The sequence below is a fragment of the Rhododendron vialii genome, chromosome 10a (assembly GCF_030253575.1).
Source record: "Rhododendron vialii isolate Sample 1 chromosome 10a, ASM3025357v1".
NCBI classification, from domain to species: domain Eukaryota; kingdom Viridiplantae; phylum Streptophyta; class Magnoliopsida; order Ericales; family Ericaceae; genus Rhododendron; species Rhododendron vialii.
In genome coordinates, this window is record NC_080566.1 from 22,569,802 (window position 1) to 22,590,051 (window position 20,250).

The 20,250-nt window shown below is 38.9% G+C and overlaps 1 protein-coding gene across 4 annotated transcripts in view; it reads right to left on the reverse strand.

Moving 5' to 3' along the window:
- Positions 1 to 3,890: 3,890 nt before the first annotated feature.
- LOC131303314 (ferrochelatase-2, chloroplastic) overlaps positions 3,891 to 20,250 on the reverse strand; it is a 34,820-nt gene continuing 18,460 nt past the window's right edge. For all 4 annotated transcript variants that reach the window (XM_058330121.1, XM_058330120.1, XM_058330119.1 and 1 more), the window contains 8 exons: positions 19,929 to 20,030; positions 18,696 to 18,799; positions 18,489 to 18,615; positions 9,822 to 9,974; positions 5,397 to 5,497; positions 5,049 to 5,250; positions 4,524 to 4,751; positions 3,891 to 4,360 (listed from right to left, as the gene is read on the reverse strand). In XM_058330121.1, coding sequence (XP_058186104.1) covers positions 4,527 to 4,751; positions 5,049 to 5,250; positions 5,397 to 5,497; positions 9,822 to 9,974; positions 18,489 to 18,615; positions 18,696 to 18,799; positions 19,929 to 20,030 — 1,014 coding nt within the window. In that variant the 3' untranslated portion in view covers positions 3,891 to 4,360; positions 4,524 to 4,526. The remainder of the gene's footprint in view (positions 4,361 to 4,523; positions 4,752 to 5,048; positions 5,251 to 5,396; positions 5,498 to 9,821; positions 9,975 to 18,488; positions 18,616 to 18,695; positions 18,800 to 19,928; positions 20,031 to 20,250) is intronic.

Here is a 20,250-nt window from a genome sequence, read left to right on the forward strand (position 1 = left end):
GTGACCCAAGGTGTACTCTTTTGAAATTCTTGAACCCATTGAAAGAGAAACAAAGGGGGATATATATAGAGAAGGATGGAGGTGAATCTAGTTGGTGCAAACAGAGGAGTTCAGCCAGTCCACGAGGCCTGGCTGAAGTTGCATTGGTGGCCAACTGTCATCCTTCAAAAAGGTTGGTGGTAGGTTGGATCGTCGCGCGACGGAGTCAGTCTGTCGCGCGATGGTGTGCCCTGGCGCTCTGTCGCGTGATGGAGCCAGTCTGGCGCGCGATGGTGCGCCCTGGCGCTCTGTCGCGCGAGGAAGTGAGTCCGGCGCGCGACGGTGCGCCTGGGCGCGGGATGGTTGCGCCCTGGCGCGCATCAGTAGGGTTTTTGGTTTTTGAAGTGGCTTAAGCTAGGTTAGGTTCAAGGGTTTTGCAAACACTCAAAGCTCAAACACGCTATCATTCCCGGGGTGTTCTTGATCCATTTCATCATCGGGGAATCAAAAACCGTAAGTAAACTAATCTGGAAGCCCAGATTGAGGTGTCTACAGTTACTTTCGGTCTACCATGGAGTCTCAATGTGTGGATTATGTACGGCGTTGTCACAAGTGCCAGATCCATGCCAACCTAATGTATGTTCCTCCTTCTAACCTTTTTGGCATGACTTCTCCTTGGCCTTTCTCTGTGTGGGGTATTGACGTCATTGGCATGATTAGACTGTCTGCTTCGAACGGTCACAGGTTCGTTTTAGTAGCAATAGATTACTTTACCAAATAGGTAGAAGCTGAATCCTACAAAACCCTAACTGCAGTTCAGGTTGCTCACTTCATCAGAAAGAACATCATCTATCGATACGGTGTACCTCAAGCATTCGTATCAGATAATGGGACTCACTTCAAAGGCAGGGTTTTGGAACTTTTTGAGGAGTTCAAGATCCAGATCCATCACTCGACGGTCTATCGTCCTCAAACGAATGGAGCTGTCAAAGTGGCAAACAAGAATATTGAGACGATTATCAGAAAGTCTACTGAATCTGCCTGGGACTGGCATGAGCAACTACCTCTAGCACTTTGGGGGTATCGGATGTCAATTCAAACATCGACAGGGGCGACCCTATTCTTTAGTTTATAGGATGGAAGCAGTACTCCCCATCGAGCTCAAAGTGCCGTCATTGAGAATCATGGCAGAATGTGGACTCACGGAATTTGAATGGCTCAGCAGAAGGTTCGTTGAACTCATGCTCTTTGATGAGAGAAGACTTCGCGCCTTGTATCATGTCCAGGGGTATCAGCGAAGGATCGCCCGGGCATTCAACAAGAAAGTGAAGTCTAGGGACTTAATCGAGGGGGATATGGTTACAAAGGAGATTCAGGCACCTGTATTCGATACCTGTTGCCATCTAATGATTATTTGCAACGCTCCTCTCACATGGGTGAGACCTATACATACACAGGACTTACTCCTATCTAATTGCAGACTTTCTAATGGAAAAAATAGTTTTTTTTTATTTATGATTTTGTTGTAAGTTGTTCGCTTTCTTTGCAGTTTTTGTTGAAATGCCCATCGACCGATACAAACAAAGAGCCTAAGTTGTGGTTGTGCTGCTAGCAAGTTGTCCTACCCATCTACCAGTACAAATAGGGAGGCTAAGTTTTGGTTCAAGGTAAGAAGCCCTTAAATATCAGTTTTGTTTGGTCTGCTTAATCAGTCACAAAACGATAAGCATTCAAGTCTTATGACTCATGAGCCTCTTTAGATGTGTAAGTTCCTTTGCAAGATACACGATACGATACTATGCATGATCGAATGCCAAATTAGGTACTCCTTTTGATGTTGTGATCCAGATTTGTAATTCGTTTGTTGACATTCTGTTGGTTCTAGATGAAGTATACTTTGTTCATATAGTTAGTCTTGCAAGTTTATCTAATGCCCCAACTTCACATCCTTACATATCTTTGAACAAAGTTTTTTTTCTTTTTTTTTTTTTTTTTAGGTGTGAGCAATTTGGAGCACAAATTAGAGCCGTATTCACTCTATCTCACTATTTCAACTCTTTGCTATCTTGCTTATTTGTTTGGAAAAGGTTATGGTCGAGAGAGCGAGAATTCTTAGTTTAGATATGAGCAAGTTATGTTAATCAAATTACGTTTCCTATTTCTCTTTTGTTTGTTTGACAACTATTAATAAGTCTTTGATGGTTTGTTGTCTTTGCCAATGAATGAAATCTATTAGAAAGTTGTTGGCTTACATGTTCATATTTTTTTTGTTAGTTGCTCCAATTATATTTGTTTCATGAATAGTTTATCAAATCTACTAGGGCTTTATAGGAGCAATGTATAGTTCATCAAGATTTATGCTGCGTTACGCCGCGCTGTGCTTTCAGGCACGGGCACAATCCCTAGTATTGTTATATTAGAGTACTTTAGTACACATATTTATATATAACAATATCTTTAGAAAATCTAGGGCAATAGATTTATAAGGTACATATACATATTTTTAAAGATATAATCACATGGAAAATCTAGGAAATGACTATTTAATAAAATCCTAGTACTTGTTGGTAGACTAACCTTATTATCCAAGGGGTAAAGTTTACCCTAGAATGTATTGACCAATGGATAAAAGGAATAAGGTAATATATATACTTGAGTAATATTTGAAATAACCAAATGTCCTTTAGGCATGTGTATATAAGTCTATATACAACTATTTATGCGTACTTTATCAAATCTAGCACAAAATATCTTTGATAGAAAATCTAGATTTTCTATTGTCCAATGGAAAAAAATTTTCCTAACTTTTATTGTCCAATGGGTAAAAGTTCATTTAGGGTTAGGAGAAAGTAACTAGATGAATTGGTAGTTCGGTTCTTCCAACTAATCGGTTGCAAACTAATTTTACTTGCCACGTATGATTTCTAGTCAAGAAATATAATTTAAGATTTTATTTTATATACTAGGAAAATATACAAGTGTTTTTACAAGTACACTTGTCTTTTGAAAATGACTAGATTGTCCAGTGCAAAGAAATATAATTTTATAAGTCTCAAATCTAGTTATGACGGATTATTAAAGTTAAAAAGGAATTTTAAAGGAAATCCAAGTAATTTAAAATAAAATTTAAATATTTAACGAAATTTTTATTTACCAAAAATCAGGGTCGTTACATGGAGGTTGAAGATGGGGATAATTTGTAGCAAAATTCCAAAAACACCCTTATGTTTAACGGTCAATTTGGATAGAGCTAGCTCCAGGGACCATTTAAACATGGATACATGGATTGCGAACACTGGAGATACAATAGACGCGATTTGTATATTATGAACCAAATTGATATTTTGCTAATACTTTGGGGACCATCCATACAAATTAGCCCTGGGTTTATGTTGGGAGGGGGGAGAAAGATGATTGGGTTTGTGGTGGAAGGGAGAAGATGAAGGGTATTAGGAGTGGGTAGTGATTATATTGTGGTGGCTTTATGTAGTAATTTTAGGGGTATAATAGTCAATCAAGATGAGGGTATTTTTGTCTCAAAATTTAAGAGTTTTAAAAGGGTTATATTTAGAAAATTTGTAGTTGCAAATAACAGTAGCCAATCTTGAATTCTCTAAGACGCGTTGCTCAAGGACAGAGAAACCCTTTGTTGTCTCAAAATTGGATTAAGGCTGTGATCAAGACAGAATAGGATTGTACCCATCATGAGTGTGTATTGTCACAGATAAAACATGCAGTTCACCTTTGGGATCATTTTATTATTTTGATAATAGAGAATTGGAAAGTACTGAATATGCATCATCATCTTTTGGTTCTGTTAGCCAGCTCTTCTATCCTCACCGGCCCAATCCCTGATAGTAGGTTATTCTTCCAAGAAAAAGAAAAAAACCCAATAATGATGCAAAAATCTATAGTGAAAAAATGTATCAAAAGCTCATACTATCTTCTTGTTTCTCGGCGAAAGTATTGTTAGAATAATTACATTAACACAATGGAAGAGGAGTTGAACTCTTGACTTCCTTTATCCTTGCACCTAAGTGCATTCTTGATGTATTGGGCCAAATGCCTCTTGGCTATCAAAAGCTCATACAACTTGCCCCTATTATTTTCTTAGTGAGTAGAATTATGCTACAACAAAATAAAATACACGTTAAGAGAGCACTGATGTTACAACCACCTGGCATGACATTGGTGGTCATGACATTTGTACAACTGCCAATTAATGAGAAAAGGAAATAAGCAAAATTTACAGGATCTGTATCCAGGCATTGCCTAAGCTGCTCTCTTCGATAGAGTAGTAGCTTTGTAGAATGTAAGCCACCATCACACTACCCCGCCAGCAGAGCATTGCTATTAGGCCCATGAAATGAGCTGCCATCCCCTACAAGACACCAGATACGTACTGTTAACTACAAACCTAAACTTCATGTTTCAATCTTTTACCACACCATATACAGCAGCAAAAGGATCGAGCATTAAAGGACAGAGCTGATCAAAAAAAAAAAAGCATTCGAGAGAGAGAGAGAGAGAGAGTTTTGAAATACCGTTCAGCGAAACAATGGCAATACAAACCACTGATGCAGAAACCCCTCGCCGGTTGTAACTTCCAAGACCAGTAGAACAAGCACTGCCAGCATAGCTGCTCTTCCATTCCAAGTTTCAGCACTTTTTGTCCATCCCCACTCCCACATTGTGACTGGTGGTGGAAGCTCCCGACGCTGAGAATCATATGCTGCCAATAGCTCTTCCACACTCCCGAGAGGAACTAAAGACTGCAAAATTCCTACCGCAATCCATAATCAGATGACAATATAATCACAAAAAAGTGATGCATAGCAAACCAGGAAGGAAACCTGTTCATACAGAAAAGCTCACGAGACAAGTAGGGCCTATTCACAAAGTTGAGGCAGAATGCGAAGATGTAAATGAGGCCTTTATCATACACTGGTATTTGCGGCATAACTAAATCTCGAACAAAACGCTTGGCATAGGATCATCAATAGATATTTCAACCTATTATTTCTATTAAAGAATGGGCTATGATTTAAACAAAGATTTCGAAGTCAAACCTGTCGAGCTTCAAGGTTTGAGACTGCCATCGCTCCGACATATGGAAGACTTTCAATCACAGCATCAGCCAAATCTGAAATGAAGGTGGCTTCACAACCTAGTGCAGGAACACGTCCCCATTTCTCTATACCAGATTTCAAAGCCAACTCTTTGTACTCAACGTCAATTTCTTCCAAAGTTTCAATATGTTCACTGACAAAGCTGCAAGGCAATGGTGTAAACCACAAAACTGCTACCAAGAAAATTGGAAATTACGTAAAAGTCCTAATGTGCCACAATAGAGGCCACTAATAGTGAAAACATTATATTGACATCATACCGAAACTACCATTGACGACACAAAATACCTGATTGGGACGGCTAGCAATCTTTTCACTCCTTTCTGCCCTAGCTCAATAATAGTGTCATCGGTGTATGGTTTCAACCATTCCACTGGTCCAACTCTGCTCTGCTTACACATTTAGAAGTTCGAACCAAAGGCGGAACAAAAGCATTATGGCAGTCTCATAAAAAAAAAAAAAAAAGATAGAATTGGAAATTACAAAACCCTATGTTGAAATATTACCTAACTGAAGGAAAAAGTAAAACACACTCCAAGGTATAAAGTGGCATCGGGGTAGAAGCTACCCAAATCTACATATCATTATAGGACCCAAATCTATAGTAGATATCATTATATGCTAATTTCCTTCTATGCAGCTTTCTTTTGACTTAGCTACTACCCAGGACAGGATAAAGAGGCTGAGAGCCATAGTATGATAAATCAGTTGCTGAAGAGGGACTCGACCGACAGGGACCACTGGACTGGAAGCGGCCGAGAAAGTAACAGACGGTCATTCATCTAACCGATTAAGCGCTCATTAGGATTACTGGGGACTAGTGGAATTTTAGTTTCAGCAGATTTTTTAGCCCGCCAGAAGCTTCGATGTAGAGACCCAAATTATAAGTATTTATTTTTATTATTTCAATACGTGAATAAGTCTATTCTTTTTGGAGCCGAGCTATATATATTTTTAATGTGTTTGTATGGACATGAGTGCATCTTTTGTTTATCGGGTTTGGGTATGTGAGCATTGGGATGAGAGTGTTGGGGGACCCAAGTTGGGTATTTTTATGAGTAGTTACCATTTATTTTCATAGCACACGAAGTATTTGTGTAGCTATTTATAAATTACAGGGGGTTGATTAAATGCCTTAGTAACTAGAGGGGTGTGTAGTGTATAATCACACTTATTAGCCGAGAATGGGACCAGGAAACTCATTTCCATCTCTCTCTCTCTCTCTCTCTCTCTCTCTCTCTCTCTCTCTCTCTCATTTCCATCTCTTGGGGGTTTTTGCTCATTGAGGTAGGAATCTATGCTAAATGTTTAAATATGAGTGTGTAATGTGTTGATATACATGTATAATGAGTTTGATTATTCTTTTAGCACCATCAATCTTGCCCTAGTCCCTTATTTTGTATAGGTGTTGCAAGAACACTTGTTTTGTTGGGTTATCTTATCCTATTTGAATTCTTGTTATAGTTTGGGCTAGATCCTTCTATGAATTGAGCTAGATTTTATTGAAATGAGGAATAGGTAAGTTGGTTTCAAGTAGTAAAGTGATTAGATATTGTTAATGTTTTATTTATTTTAATGATTATAGCTTGAATCTCTCTCTTACCATAATTGAGGTTGCTATGTTGGTTTAATTATAACAAGCATTGGTTATGGAATTTCAATAGGAGCCCAAGTATTTGTTATAAGCACATACATTTGATTATGTCGAGTACATTATTTTATAGAACTAGCTTGATAAATGTCATTTGAATCGATAGTTTTGATGGAGTTTTGGATTGGTTAATTGAAAACTTTGATGGGTTTTAATTGATTTGGGGCCTTAGTGCCGTTACTTGCGAGTTAGAATTGTTTTGATTTTTGTCATCGTTTGGGAGTTTTGAGTTAGGTCACCGGAAAACTTGGTCAATATGACACCGTCAGTGAAAGTCCGTAAACCCGTGCGGGATAGGTTGCTTTGTCCTTAGGGTTAGTAGCCCGTAAAGTGCATTTGAGCTGGAACACGTCTAGTGCGGGTTGCCAGGGTGTGTGAGAGTTGGTGGACAACTCTTGAACTTAAGTGACATGGTTTTGAGTAAGTTTGGGGATTTTGGTTTGAATTGACTTCGAGATATTGAGTTTGGTTGTCTCTTTAATTTTCTTGTATATTGTTTCATGGGTTTGAATCTACGAAGTTTGATTTTCTTCTAGTATTGGTGGTTTATTACAAGTTGTTTTGTTTTTAAAGGAGAATGAAAGCCTGACTATAATTATGTTAGAACCTATATGTACATGCATATGCAATTGTGTAGTCTAGTATATCATCTTTGCATATTCATATCTATTCATTTAGCATATTTCCTAGGTGGGCTTCGGCTCATGTTGTTGATACAAAATTTTCAGGTTCAGAGTTGGATCTCAAGGCTTGATATCCTTAAACATGTTCTAGCCTTTTTTTTTTTTTTTTTGCGAGCTTTATTGCATACTTGTATATTTTTTTGCTTGTAAGGTCATTGAGGCCATAAGACTTGTATACCTCTATCTTGGGTTGTAAGAACTTGTATTGCGAGACGTTTTATCTTGGGATTGTATTAAATCTAAGTTTGGACACTTGGAATTGTTGTGCTTAAGTGGGACATACTCTAGCACATTATGAATATTGTTTTGAAGATGTAGTATTTTATCGGCATGGGATATTAACGGAAATGTTTGGTTATAATGCCTTCTTTATGAATAGGTTTGGTTTACATCATTTGGGCTCATTTTGGGACAGCTCTTTTTCATTTGGAGAGACTTTTTCTTAATTTTTATGCTGTCTATTTATGTTTATTTGCCGGGGTGTGACAGTCGAAGAGGTCATCTTGGGTTACTGAAATATAATCTCCAGGCGATACAACGTGATATTAAGTGTGAGCACAATCTTTCCTACTTAAAGTTTATTGACTAGCATGTTGCTAAATAGCAGCAATATACTTTTTTGTGGTGGTCATACCCTTCAACAAAATTAGGTCAGCTGACAAGAAGAAAAGGTGTAGTCTATCAATCGGTACACTTTCAGCACTGCAGAGAGCAGACTTTGACTTGTAACCAAATTTTTCATCTTTCTGTGATTCTAGGTCGTGTTACCATATTAATCACCCACATTTTCTGTTGCTCAGAAAAATCCCTCCGTCATTCCAGCCTTCCAGGTGCTTCTCTTGTACTTCTGATATGTGGAAACCATAACTTAGGTGTTTCTATTTTATCTTAATTTTTTGATAACTCGGTGTCCAGGCCAATGGACCGGCTATATGAATTTTGTGTAGATTGTTGGTTAATAGTGTAAGATGTAACTTTTGAACACTGTGGTGCAAGTTCCTGGAGCCGCCTCTGAATGAAAGTCATTCAATCATTCAGGTAATACTGATACATCTCTCTTTTGCTTCTCTTTCAAAATCCTAATCATCATAACCCACACAAGTGCCAACACACTGTGATCCTACACACCAAAAGTCAGCACAGCATCAATAGGGTGACTGCAGGGTTACCAACATCAATAGGGTGACTGCAGGCATGGATACCGACGTCACCCTCTACTAGCAAGCAAAGCTTGTGACGGTGGCACAATCATAACGGGGAGCGAGGGAGAGAGAGTGACTGCAGGTATGGATACCAACGTCACCCTCTACTAGCAAGCAAAGCTTGTGACGGTGGCACAATCATAACAGGGAGAGAGAGAGAGAGAGAGAGAGAGAGAGAGAGAGACTTATGTGGGTTGCCTTGATTATCTGGTTGTCTCAACAAAACATACAGAAATTTTCAAAATTTTGGGCATTATTATCTACTTATATTTAATCAAGATCTAATTGCAATTGATACTTAGGGACAAAATCGATGTTTCATCCACCCTCCAAATACAAGAGCTCGAAACAATATAACCTTAACTATTCCAAAGGAGGCATCATTACCTATATCAAACAAAATAAAGGACATTTCAAGATCATTTAAATTTTGTGCTTTTAATTGTTTAACAACTTTATAGGGAACCCTGTTATGAATTTCACCGATTTGGAGTGGTTTTCTGAGACCCAAACCCAGTGGGCGTTAGCAATCCACTAAGTTTTATGCAAAGGGTTGGCCTTGCTAAAACCTAATCCCAAAGAATGTTCAAGTGGTGAATCATGGATTATTTTGTAAATGAGAACCTTCAAATCATAATCACTTTCAAGTGGGCTGAATGGCTATGGGTTATGGATTGGTTGAAGCCAGCAAAGATACTCCACAGGTTTATAGGAAAGTATAAGTTTCAATTGAATGGTAGCCGAGAAAGCTCGAAGAATAATCAACCAATTGCAAAGTTTAGCTTATCTACAAATCTAGGACTCACTTTTCAGAGCAAATTGGGTCAATCAACTTAGTAGTTTCCCTGCAGATGAATGTCAATTGTTTCCTAGCAATTCAAAACTTGTTATAATCTGAAGTATTATCTGAAATGTTTAACAGTACAATTCGTAGTCATTTTGGAACAAACGTTGAATTATGGACCTATGATTTCTTTTTGAAGGAAAAAAACATTGAATCATTAACTCATTGTTGACCCTACTAAGCATAAATTTCTAGTCCTAACAAAACTTAACGACTAGAAACTATAAGTTATTGTAACAGTCCTTCAAGAGCGATTTGATTCCAGTTTTCTGCAACATAACCTAGCTAAAAAGTCTTTGCATAAGATGGAAACAAGGTTAAAAATATAAGCACCTGATAAGCAAGCGTATATGCATTAGTTATTCTTCTCTTTTCTAGTTCTTCCATAATCAAATCCACGCATTCCTCCATCTCAGCCTTGTATGGGTCACCAGCCTCTTCCACATACGCAAGTGGCACCCCGTGCGCACTAAAAAATATCATAACCTATAATATATACATTGAAGTACAATGTTGGTGAACAACCACCAAAAAGAAATGAAAGCCACAAGATAAATGATGGAGGAAGCAACTTTAGGATGCACTATTGACAAAAGCTTCCAAGGCAGTAAAGAGCAAAATAAGTCGCTAATGAAACCTGTCTTCACAGGTGCCAAAGGAATAGTATTCAACTTGTTCAACATTCCTCCTCCTCCTTTTTTTACTTACTAATAATTAAGCTTATCCCCAATTATTAAAGAAAGTTATGTCAACGCAGACATGGCGTAAACATAAGCAATATAGTTTACCCATGCTTGCAAATTTTGACTTCACGCCAAGAACAATTTGACATAACACCTTGTCCATATGTTCACCTTACATGACACACACATGCGCACAAAAAGAAGAAGAAGAAGAGGTCTGGGGTTCAAATCTCCCTATTTGAAGTTGTTCCCCATTTGCATTCTACTTCTACCCTTCTTTACTTCTTAGCTTTATCTATGAAAATTTTGCATCTCCACGTGCAACCTAGGGTTGCAAGTGAGGAAGGGTGTTAAATAGCTTGCTATACATTGTTGGGCGGACCTATTTTCTAACAGCTTAAGCTTTTAGGACCACTGATAACTTTCCATTACTATGCTAGTTGCTACAAATGGAAGAAGAAATACCGAAGAAGATTCCTGGCACAGTCTTATAAACACATTTACGAGAGGCTATGTAGCAAGGATACGGACACACATAAGTACACGGACACAAGATTTAGTTTATACCAGTGGAAATATAGTTAGATGTATAAGCATGAAGATTCAATATATACAAACAATTATCACATATACATCATATTACCCTTTTAACCCAAAATGTACGAAGTAATACACATATCCCCAAAAAATAAAGAAATTTCACATTTTAACCCATGTCATGTCCCCGTGTTGGACACGAGGACACACCAGCCTCTAGGAGTCTCGGTGGTTCACGGATGAGAAGCAAAAAGATCCTAACCGTGGAAAACACATTGACAAGCCTCCAAGTTCCTCCCTTGCTCCTTAGTCTTCTTATGGAAGTAGTATTAAGTCAGTTGTTCTGAATGAAGAGTTGAGGACTCTAAGCATGTTAACACATGTCAATGACTGTCCAGTAGCTATGTGTCTGAAATGATAGTTGTTGTTTAGAGCTAAGAAGCAAGGATACGGATACGATACAATACGGATACGTGATTTTTTCAAAAAGTAGGATACGATACGTTGGGGATACGTTGAATATAAAATTAAATAAAAAATATTATATATATATATTATATATATATAATTTCATTCCTAAAATTCCATTATAAAAATAAGGGTTTTAGTCTACTCTTTAAAAAAAAAGACGTGAGAGAGAGAGAGATGACTGATGAGATATAGGTTCTGGTGAGGGATCCCTCATTTTATTAAAATGCGGGACTCCCCTTTCCGATTGAATTTCGATGATCCGAACCGCTCAAAGTGATCAGAACGTGATTTTAAGGGTCCCTGTGAGAAATCAGCAAAAAAAATGACCAGGATGGGCTTCATCCGAGCAGTTTTCATTGAACGGTTCAAAAAAAACTGCTCGGATGACGCCTTTCCCGGTCATTTTTTTTGCTGATTTCTCGCGGGGACCCTTAAAATTACGTTCTGCACACATTGAACGGTTCGGATTTTCAAAATTTGATCGGGAAATGAAAGTCCCTCATTTTAACAAAATGAGGGATCCCTCACTTGAAAATTCCTCTCTCTCTCTCTCTCTCTCTCTCTCTCTCACTCTCTCTCTCTCTCTCTCTATATATATATATATATACACAGTCATTTTCAAATAAGGTGGTCCTTATTTTAGTTAAAATAAGGACCTCTCCATTTCTCCCATTTTCCGTTTGAATTTTGATGATCCAAGCCGCTCAATGTGTTCAGAACGTGATTTTAAAGGTATCCGCGAGGAATCGGCAAAAAAAAAGACCGGGAAGGTCTTCATCCGAGCAGTTTTAATTTGAACCGTTTGATAAAAAATAAACAAAAACTGCTCGGATGAAGCCCTTCCCGATCTTTTTTTTTGCTGATTTCTCGCTTGTACCCTTAAAATCACGCTCTGAACACATTGAGCGGCTCGGATCATCGAAATTCGATCGGGAAAGGGAGGTCCTTATTTTATTAAGTTAAGGTAGTCCTTAGGAGAAGGGGACTCTATATATATATATATATATATATATAGAGAGAGAGAGAGAGAGAGAGAGAGAGTTAGGTTCCGGTGAAGGATCCCTCATTTTATTAAAATGCGGGACTCTCCTTTCCGATTGAATTTCGATGATCCGAGCCGCTCAAAGTGATCAGAACGTGATTTTAAGGGTCCCCGTGAGAAATCAGCAAAAAAAATGACCGGGAAGGGCTTCATCCGAGTAGTTTTCATTGAACGGTTCAAAAAAAACTGCTTGGATGACGCCCTTCCCGGTCATTTTTTTTGCTGATTTCTCGCGGGGACCCTTAAAATTACGTTCTGCACACATTGAACGGTTCGGATTTTCAAAATTTGATCGGGAAATGAAAGTCCCTTATTTTAACAAAATGAGGGATCCCTCACTTGAAAATTCCTCTATATATATATCACAGACCAAAATAGAGTATCCGTGCTTCATAGGTTTAGAGAATAAGAGAGAGAAGTGTTTAGGGTGTTAATTAACCCTAACACATTAGAACTTTATGTATATTATCAAGAGACTTATTACTTATTACATAACTCTACTACCTGATGTGGGACCAAGACTAAACTATTTTAACACTTCCCCTCAAGCTGAAGAATAAATATCACAAAATCTCAACTTGTTACATAAAAACTCTAAACGTTTTTTAAACAATGGTTTGGTAAAGGTATTTGCCAACTGAGCTCCTGTAAACACGAAAAGAGTAGCCAACACACACCATCTATATTTTCTCGAACAATATGACAATCTACTTTGATATGTTTGGTTCTCTCATGAAATACTAGATTTGAAGCAATATGTATTGCTGGTTGATTATCACAATGCATAGGGATAGGTAATTGCACACTAAACCCCAACTCCTGGAGTAAAGCTTGCAACGATACCTCACATGCAGTATGAGCCATAGGGTGATACTCTACTTCTGCGCTAGAACGTGCAACAACGGTTTGCTTCTTGCTTTTCAAGGTAACTAGATTGCCACCTACAAAAGTACAGTACCAAGTTGTCGACTGTCTATCCGACGGTGATCCTGCCCAATTAGCGTCAATAAAAGTCTCAACATGCAAATGACCATTTGAACGATAAAATAAACTAAGTCCAGGATGATCCTTAATATACTTAACAATACAAAGGCAAGCTTCCCAATGTAGAAGTCGAGGAGTTGACATGAACTGACTTACCATACTAACAGCAAATGAGATATCAGGACGTGTATTGGTGAGATAATTCAACTTGCCCACTACGTGACGATACCGATCTGGATGAGGAAATATCTCCCCAGGATCCAACACAAAGTTTGACGTTTGGGTCCATAGGAGTCTCCACAGGCTTTGCTCCTAATAAACCAGTCTCCTCAAGAATATCCGGTGCATACTTTCTTTGGGACAGACCAATATTGGCTACCTCAATACACAAGAAATATCGTAGCTTACCCAAATCTTTGGCGTGAAACTGGCATTGTAAGAATTGTTTCATCTCATTAATAGTAATAATGATATCATCCACATACACAATCAATACTATTCTCCCGCAAATGATCAGAATGAGAGCGACGCATACCACAATATAACTAAACCTGCCAAACCAAACTCGAGGTGATTGCTTAAAACCATAAAGAGCTTTGCGAAGTCAACACACCTGAGAACGCTCCCCCTGAGCAACAAACCCAGGTGGTTGCTCCATTTATACCTCCTGGACCAGATCACCATGGAGGAAGGCATTCTTGACATCCAATTAAAACAAAGGCCAACCAAGGTTGGCAGCCATAGAAATAAGAACCGAATAGAAGTAATTTCGGCCATCAGAGAAAAGGACTCCACATAATCGTCATACGTCTGGATATAGCCTTCGGCCACAAAGCGTGCCTTGTAATGTTCAACTATGCCATCCGGATTATACTTGACGGTAAATACCCACCGATATCCAACAGTAGACTTTCCTAACGGAGTGCTATTTTCATGGAAAGCAGACATCTCAGCCTCCATTGTTGTACACCACTCAAACAAAGAAACGGCCTCTTGTACAGTGTTAGGGACATGTAGAGAGAAAATTAACGAAGTGAAAGCTCAAAGAGAAGGAGATAAGTGATCATAAGAGATGCAATGAGAAATGGGATGAGCAATAGGAAGACTAGGTGATGGTGATGGTGATGGTGGTGGTGGAGCTGGAACCGGATCATGGGGCAGAGGAGGCGTGGTGGCGGGTACTTGTGGGACTGTTCATACTTGTTGCCAACGAACATACACCGACCAACGAACATACACCGACAATGGTTTATGAGGAACAAAATGAACAGCTATAGAAAATACAGACTCAACCTCAGGTGAATTATCTGGAGTGAGAGTACTCGAGAAGAAGGGCAATGACTCATTAAACGTAACATCAGCACACACAAATTGACAACGAAGAGAGTGTGAATAACACTTATTCCCTTTTTGAGTGCGCGACTATGTTACATGGACTCAAGTGCGAGTATCAGGTGCGAGTATCGGGTGCAGGTGCAAGTCCAAGCGTCGGACCTTCCGAAACTTAAATCTTAGGATACGTGGATATGTGTCCCCAACTTGGATACGGGTACGGGGACACGTCTTGAACTCTTGTTTGTATTATATATTGCATAATTTTCATAGATTATGTACCGTAAACTATGTTTACAAATGCATTTAAACAAGAAAAGGTTAAGAAAAATATATTTTTGCTCTTTCCCTATTTTCTTGTCTATGTGAAATACTCGAAATATCACTTTTCTAGCTAATTTGATATTCCTTTTCTGTAAGTACCTTAACAATTAGAGGATCTGAGTGTCCAAAAGGATACGGGTGTCGGACACATCGACACGGGTACCTGAGCCAAAATGAAAGATCCATGTAACATAGGTGCGTGAATATCCGAGAAATACACACTGGATTGATCGGGGGTCAAGTTTGTCCCGGCCAAGATCCAGTGCATGAACATAGCACGTGCACCCGAATACCCGAAGGGAAAAGGAGTGGATAGGATGACAAAGAAACAAAACCTTGTGAGGTATCTGACCACCAAGCATAGTGGAGGGCATACTATTAATCAAGTAACAAGCTGTAAGAATAGCATCACTCTAGTAAGACTTAGGGACCCGCATTTGTATTAACATGGCATGCATAACCTCAGATTAATGTGTTCGGCAACCCGATTTTATTGTGGAGTCCGAGCGCAAGATGACTGGTGAATGATCCGATGATCGTCAAAGAAACGAGAAAGAGCATTATAAAAATATTCACGTGCATTATCTAAACGAAATATACGAATACAAGTATCAAACTGAGTCTTTATTTCTGTGTAAAATGACTTAAAGATAGAAGACGATTCTGATCTCTCTTGCATAAGATAAAGATATGTAATACGAGAGTAATCATCGACAAAAATAACATAATACTGAAAACCGGAAACATTGGGAACATGAATGGGACCCAAATGTACTAGCTGAAAAAGACGCAAAACACGACTCTCAACTCTAGGACAAAAGGACACTCGACGGTGTTTACTCAACTCACAGACTTCACATTGCAAAACCTTAACATGACTACATGATGGCACCAATCTTTTTAGGTTCTAAAGAGATGGATGACCCAAACGACAATGATGTTGATATGGTGACACCAATAACTGAAGAGCAACAGACTTAGGATGAATGTCATCAGCAATATAATATAGGCCTCCACATTCAGTACCCTCACCAAACTTCCTCCCCGTCTTTAGATCCTGAAACACACAACCGCGAGGAAAAAATGTGACGGTAAGGACTTTGTAAGTTTGCTAACAACATAAGATTAAATGAAAAACGAGGAACATGTAAAACAGAGTCCAAAGTAAGAGAGGAAATGACAGAAACAGAACCCAAACCAGTAATCTCAGTAGTTGAACCACCGACTAAGGTAACATGAGACGATTTACCAATAGACTGATGACTAAAAAAGATAGTAGAAATATCGGTCATATGATCAGAAGCACCAGAATCAATAATCCAAGGATTGGAAGAACTAGAAGATGCAACACAAGCAATGGAGGGACCTGTCTGAGCGTAGCAGTGGAAGATGAAGTTTGATTTGACACTAGGCACTGATACTCCTCGCCAGAAATAGTCACCACAGTGTCGACAGTACGAGGAAACGGCTCAACATTCTCAAAAGTAGCAGCCTAATGAGCCTGAGGAAAACCTTGAAGAACATAACAAGTCTCCACCGTTTGATTTGTGCCCCCACAATGAGTACAACCATGGCCACCTCCCCTCGACATGTGATCCCCATGAGCACCAAAACCAAAGTCAAGACCACTAAAACCACAGCCAAAACTACGACCACTGAACCCAAAATCATGACCACGACCACTAAACCCAGAATGACGGCCGCAAAAATGACCATGACTGAATGAAGTACCAAAAACAGCAGAAGCTAATGTTGAACAATCAGGAGGTCGCATAGACCCAGATACAGAAGCTTGACGAAGGTGACTAAATACCTTGCTAAGAGAGCGTAGATCGCGAGACCCTAAGAGCTGATTACTAACAGAACCATAAGAGGTCAATACACCAGATATAAACCGAGCAACCTGCATATACTCACGTTGCCGTTGCATAACCTGAACATCAAAGGAAATCGGCTCACAAATATTAAGCTCCTCACAGATACCACGGAACTTAGCATAATAAGACTCCAAAGATAAATCACGCTGTGAGATAGAAAAGGACTGATGAAGATCATATGTGCGACGGAGATTGTTAACACTCAAAATACAACTCCTAAGCCTGTGTCCATACTTGTTCGGTCATAGGTAAGAAGACCAATGTGCTAGCGATATGGTCTTCCATACTATTCCATAACTCAGATCGAATCCGGGCATATCCTCAGCTACCCATGCTCCATATGTGGAAGCCGTTGCTCCAGGGGAGTCATCAGTCAAAAAATGATACAGTGTCTCACCCAAATAATAAACCTCAACTGCTTTAGCCCAAATAGCAAGCTTCCTGTGTCCATGTTCCATGACAGATTTCTCGTTTTGAGCTTCTCAAGCTTCTTCCAGAATCTTGAGTTACAGCTTAGGAAAAGAACCAACAAAAACCCATACCTATTCAGAAGCTGTGTCCATGTTCCATGACAGATTTCTCGTTTTGAGCTTCTCAAGCTTCTTCCAGAATCTTGGGTTACAGCTTAGGAAAAGAACCAACAAAAACCCATACCTATTCAATCGGAGGTCAGATAGGCTTTATCTGGGGCTTTGGGAAAGGAAGTTTTGATGGAGATGGCATAATTTTTGCTATTCAAGAGTGTGGAGGTAATATACAACCTCTCCCGAAACAGAGAAGAATGAGCCACACTATTAGTAATAGTAGAACTAGAGCTAGAATCAGAATCAGACTTCTTTTCAGACATTTTACCGAACAATGGAGAGGCAACAAGTCAACCAACACTTATAGCATACGAACTATATTCATTCGAAACATAGAACCTCATATAGAAGGCAAACAGTGAAATAGATTGAATAGAACATCATCAACAACGATAGGAGACAGAAACCCGAAATACTCAACAACCTGCGACATGAACCAGCAGCACCAACTCCATAGATTGATCAGAATCACAAGATAGTTGACAAAAACACATGAATCAGCAACCAGAAGGGTCGCCGGAGACGGGCGAGGAGTGACTGGGCGATGGCTGACAAGGGTCGCCAGTGATTGGTAATCAGTTTCGAGGGATTTTGAACTTTGACCAGGGGTTTTGAACTTTGAATGGTCTGCGGTTTAGGGTTTCGAACATCAGGTGTGGTTCGATTAAGGGTTTCGAACATCAAGGGTGGCTTGGTCTAGGGTTTCGAGCATCAGGGGTGGTTTGATTTAGGGTTTCGCACGGTAGGGTTGAGGATGATGTCGGCAACTGAGGTGGTTGTGGTGATGTACGATGAAGGAAGTATACGATGGTGATGGAGGCTAGAATTGGAGCTACATTAGGGTAAGAGATGCTCTGATACCATGTTGTTTAGAGAACAAGAGAGAGAGAGAGAGAGAGAGAGAGAGAGAGAAGTGTTTAGAGTGTTAATTAACCCTAACACATGACAACTTTATTTATATTATCAAGAGACTTATTACATAACTCTACTACCCGATGTGGGGCCAAGACTAAACTATTCTAACAATAGTTATTTCAAAGAGAAATGAAAATATGATGTTTAACACTCGGTCAACAAATACGTGTAGATGATATTGAAGTACAACGGGAAGTCAATCAAAATATTTGAACTGACCCAGATGATATTGATACAAGAAAATGCAATACCTTGTCAGGGCAATCAAAACTTCCTAATTCCTTCGCGATCAAATCTGCCATGGCCTTTATATACCCTTCACGCTGATACCAGGAAGGTATAACTGTGTGCTGCATGTTTACTAGATATTCATCCTCCCTAATAAATAAGCATTTCACCATCATCAAAAGTAACAATCTCAAATCAGATTATTAATCAAGCCCATGTCCATTCATTACCGAAAAATACTCTCTAACAATCGAAGGCTTGAACCACTAGTTGATATTGAAAACTGTGGATACAAAGGAAGCACAACAAGCTTTGTAATGCCATCTCTTTTTATCTGGAAAAAAAAGAAAAAGAAATCAATACATATATACAGTTTTCAGCAAGACGACATCTATAGTATCAAAAATGGAAAATGAAGAGGGTGAAGAAGAAAACGAAGACATACCAAACAAAGAAACAATGAAAAGAAAATCAGAACACTTCCAAAACTATGATATCGACATTACGAGAAACATTTTCATTGTGGGGTAGGTAAATTACTCTTGAAACAGACGCATCACCATATATCAGTGGAGATTCGAGAAACAAGAGGACTTGGATGCCCCAGAGCAGCAGTCCCCAAGGCGTCATTTTTGCCATCCTGACGAGAATCCAGACTCGGAGTTTGTTTTCTGTAGGTGAAAACTGTAGACTAGTCTGAATTGTCCTTAGAAACCAATCGATAGATTATGTTTCCCACCGACACAATTTCCAATTCCCTGAATATATAAGGACGATGTATAATTTTGTCCTTACTCAACTCAATATCAGTCTAATTATACAGCTTGAAGAGCTCTCAGTTGCTAAAGCAATTCCAGATTTTTGTTTTGCTTCGTTACTGGCAACAAAGAACTCAGCTTGATAAAGTTATAAGAACAGCAACCATCAAGGGTTCGATTGATCTCAACTCTCAAGTTTGTCAAAATGCTTATAGTGACAACTTTGTGATTGAAACAACCCCTACTTGGAAAGAACCCAAACTTCACTACATTTGCACAGGGATGCAGGGAAACTGTGATCAAAACACCACCACCCAAGTAGTGCAAAATATAATGCGAAGGTAGTTGTTCCCAAATTACTAGAGGTGTGGGAACTCAAGAAAAATTAAGTAAAACATAGCGGTTAACTGTTGTTTTCCACTTCAAAACCAGGTTAACAGTCGTAAGTTTGAAGTGCAGGAACATTTGGTCAATGAAATTGGTACGGAGCTTCATAAACACCAGAACAGGTTCCCCCTATAAAGATATAAATAACATGCATGTCTCGTTTCCAATGATAAACTGAAGGTCACAAAAATGTATGCTTGACCTTCAAGATACAAAATAAAAAAGAAGTCGGTGAAAAGCATAGTGCACTAATATTTGTGTGTTAATTGTTAGATTTAAGGAGAGAACTTGAAACTTAGATTATAGCTATCCATGTACCTGTTCAATAGCTTCTTCAGTAAATGGATGCCAATAGCGCATACCAACATATACCTTCGCAGGAACATTCTTTGTGCAGAGGGCCTTCCTTAACTCTTCGGCCTGAATAAAGAAAGTTAAAGCCAATGAAGGGAAAGTATTAAAAAGAAGGTTCCAAAAACTAAAACCACTTTTAAGGGCCAGAAATAGCAATATATGCAAAATACTACTCCCTCCGTCCTAAATTGATTGCCCCTTTTGGGGAAGCAAAATATTCGGGGACCACAATGATTGCATCAAATTCAAATTGTGAGGCATAACTTTTGTACATTACCCTTGTATT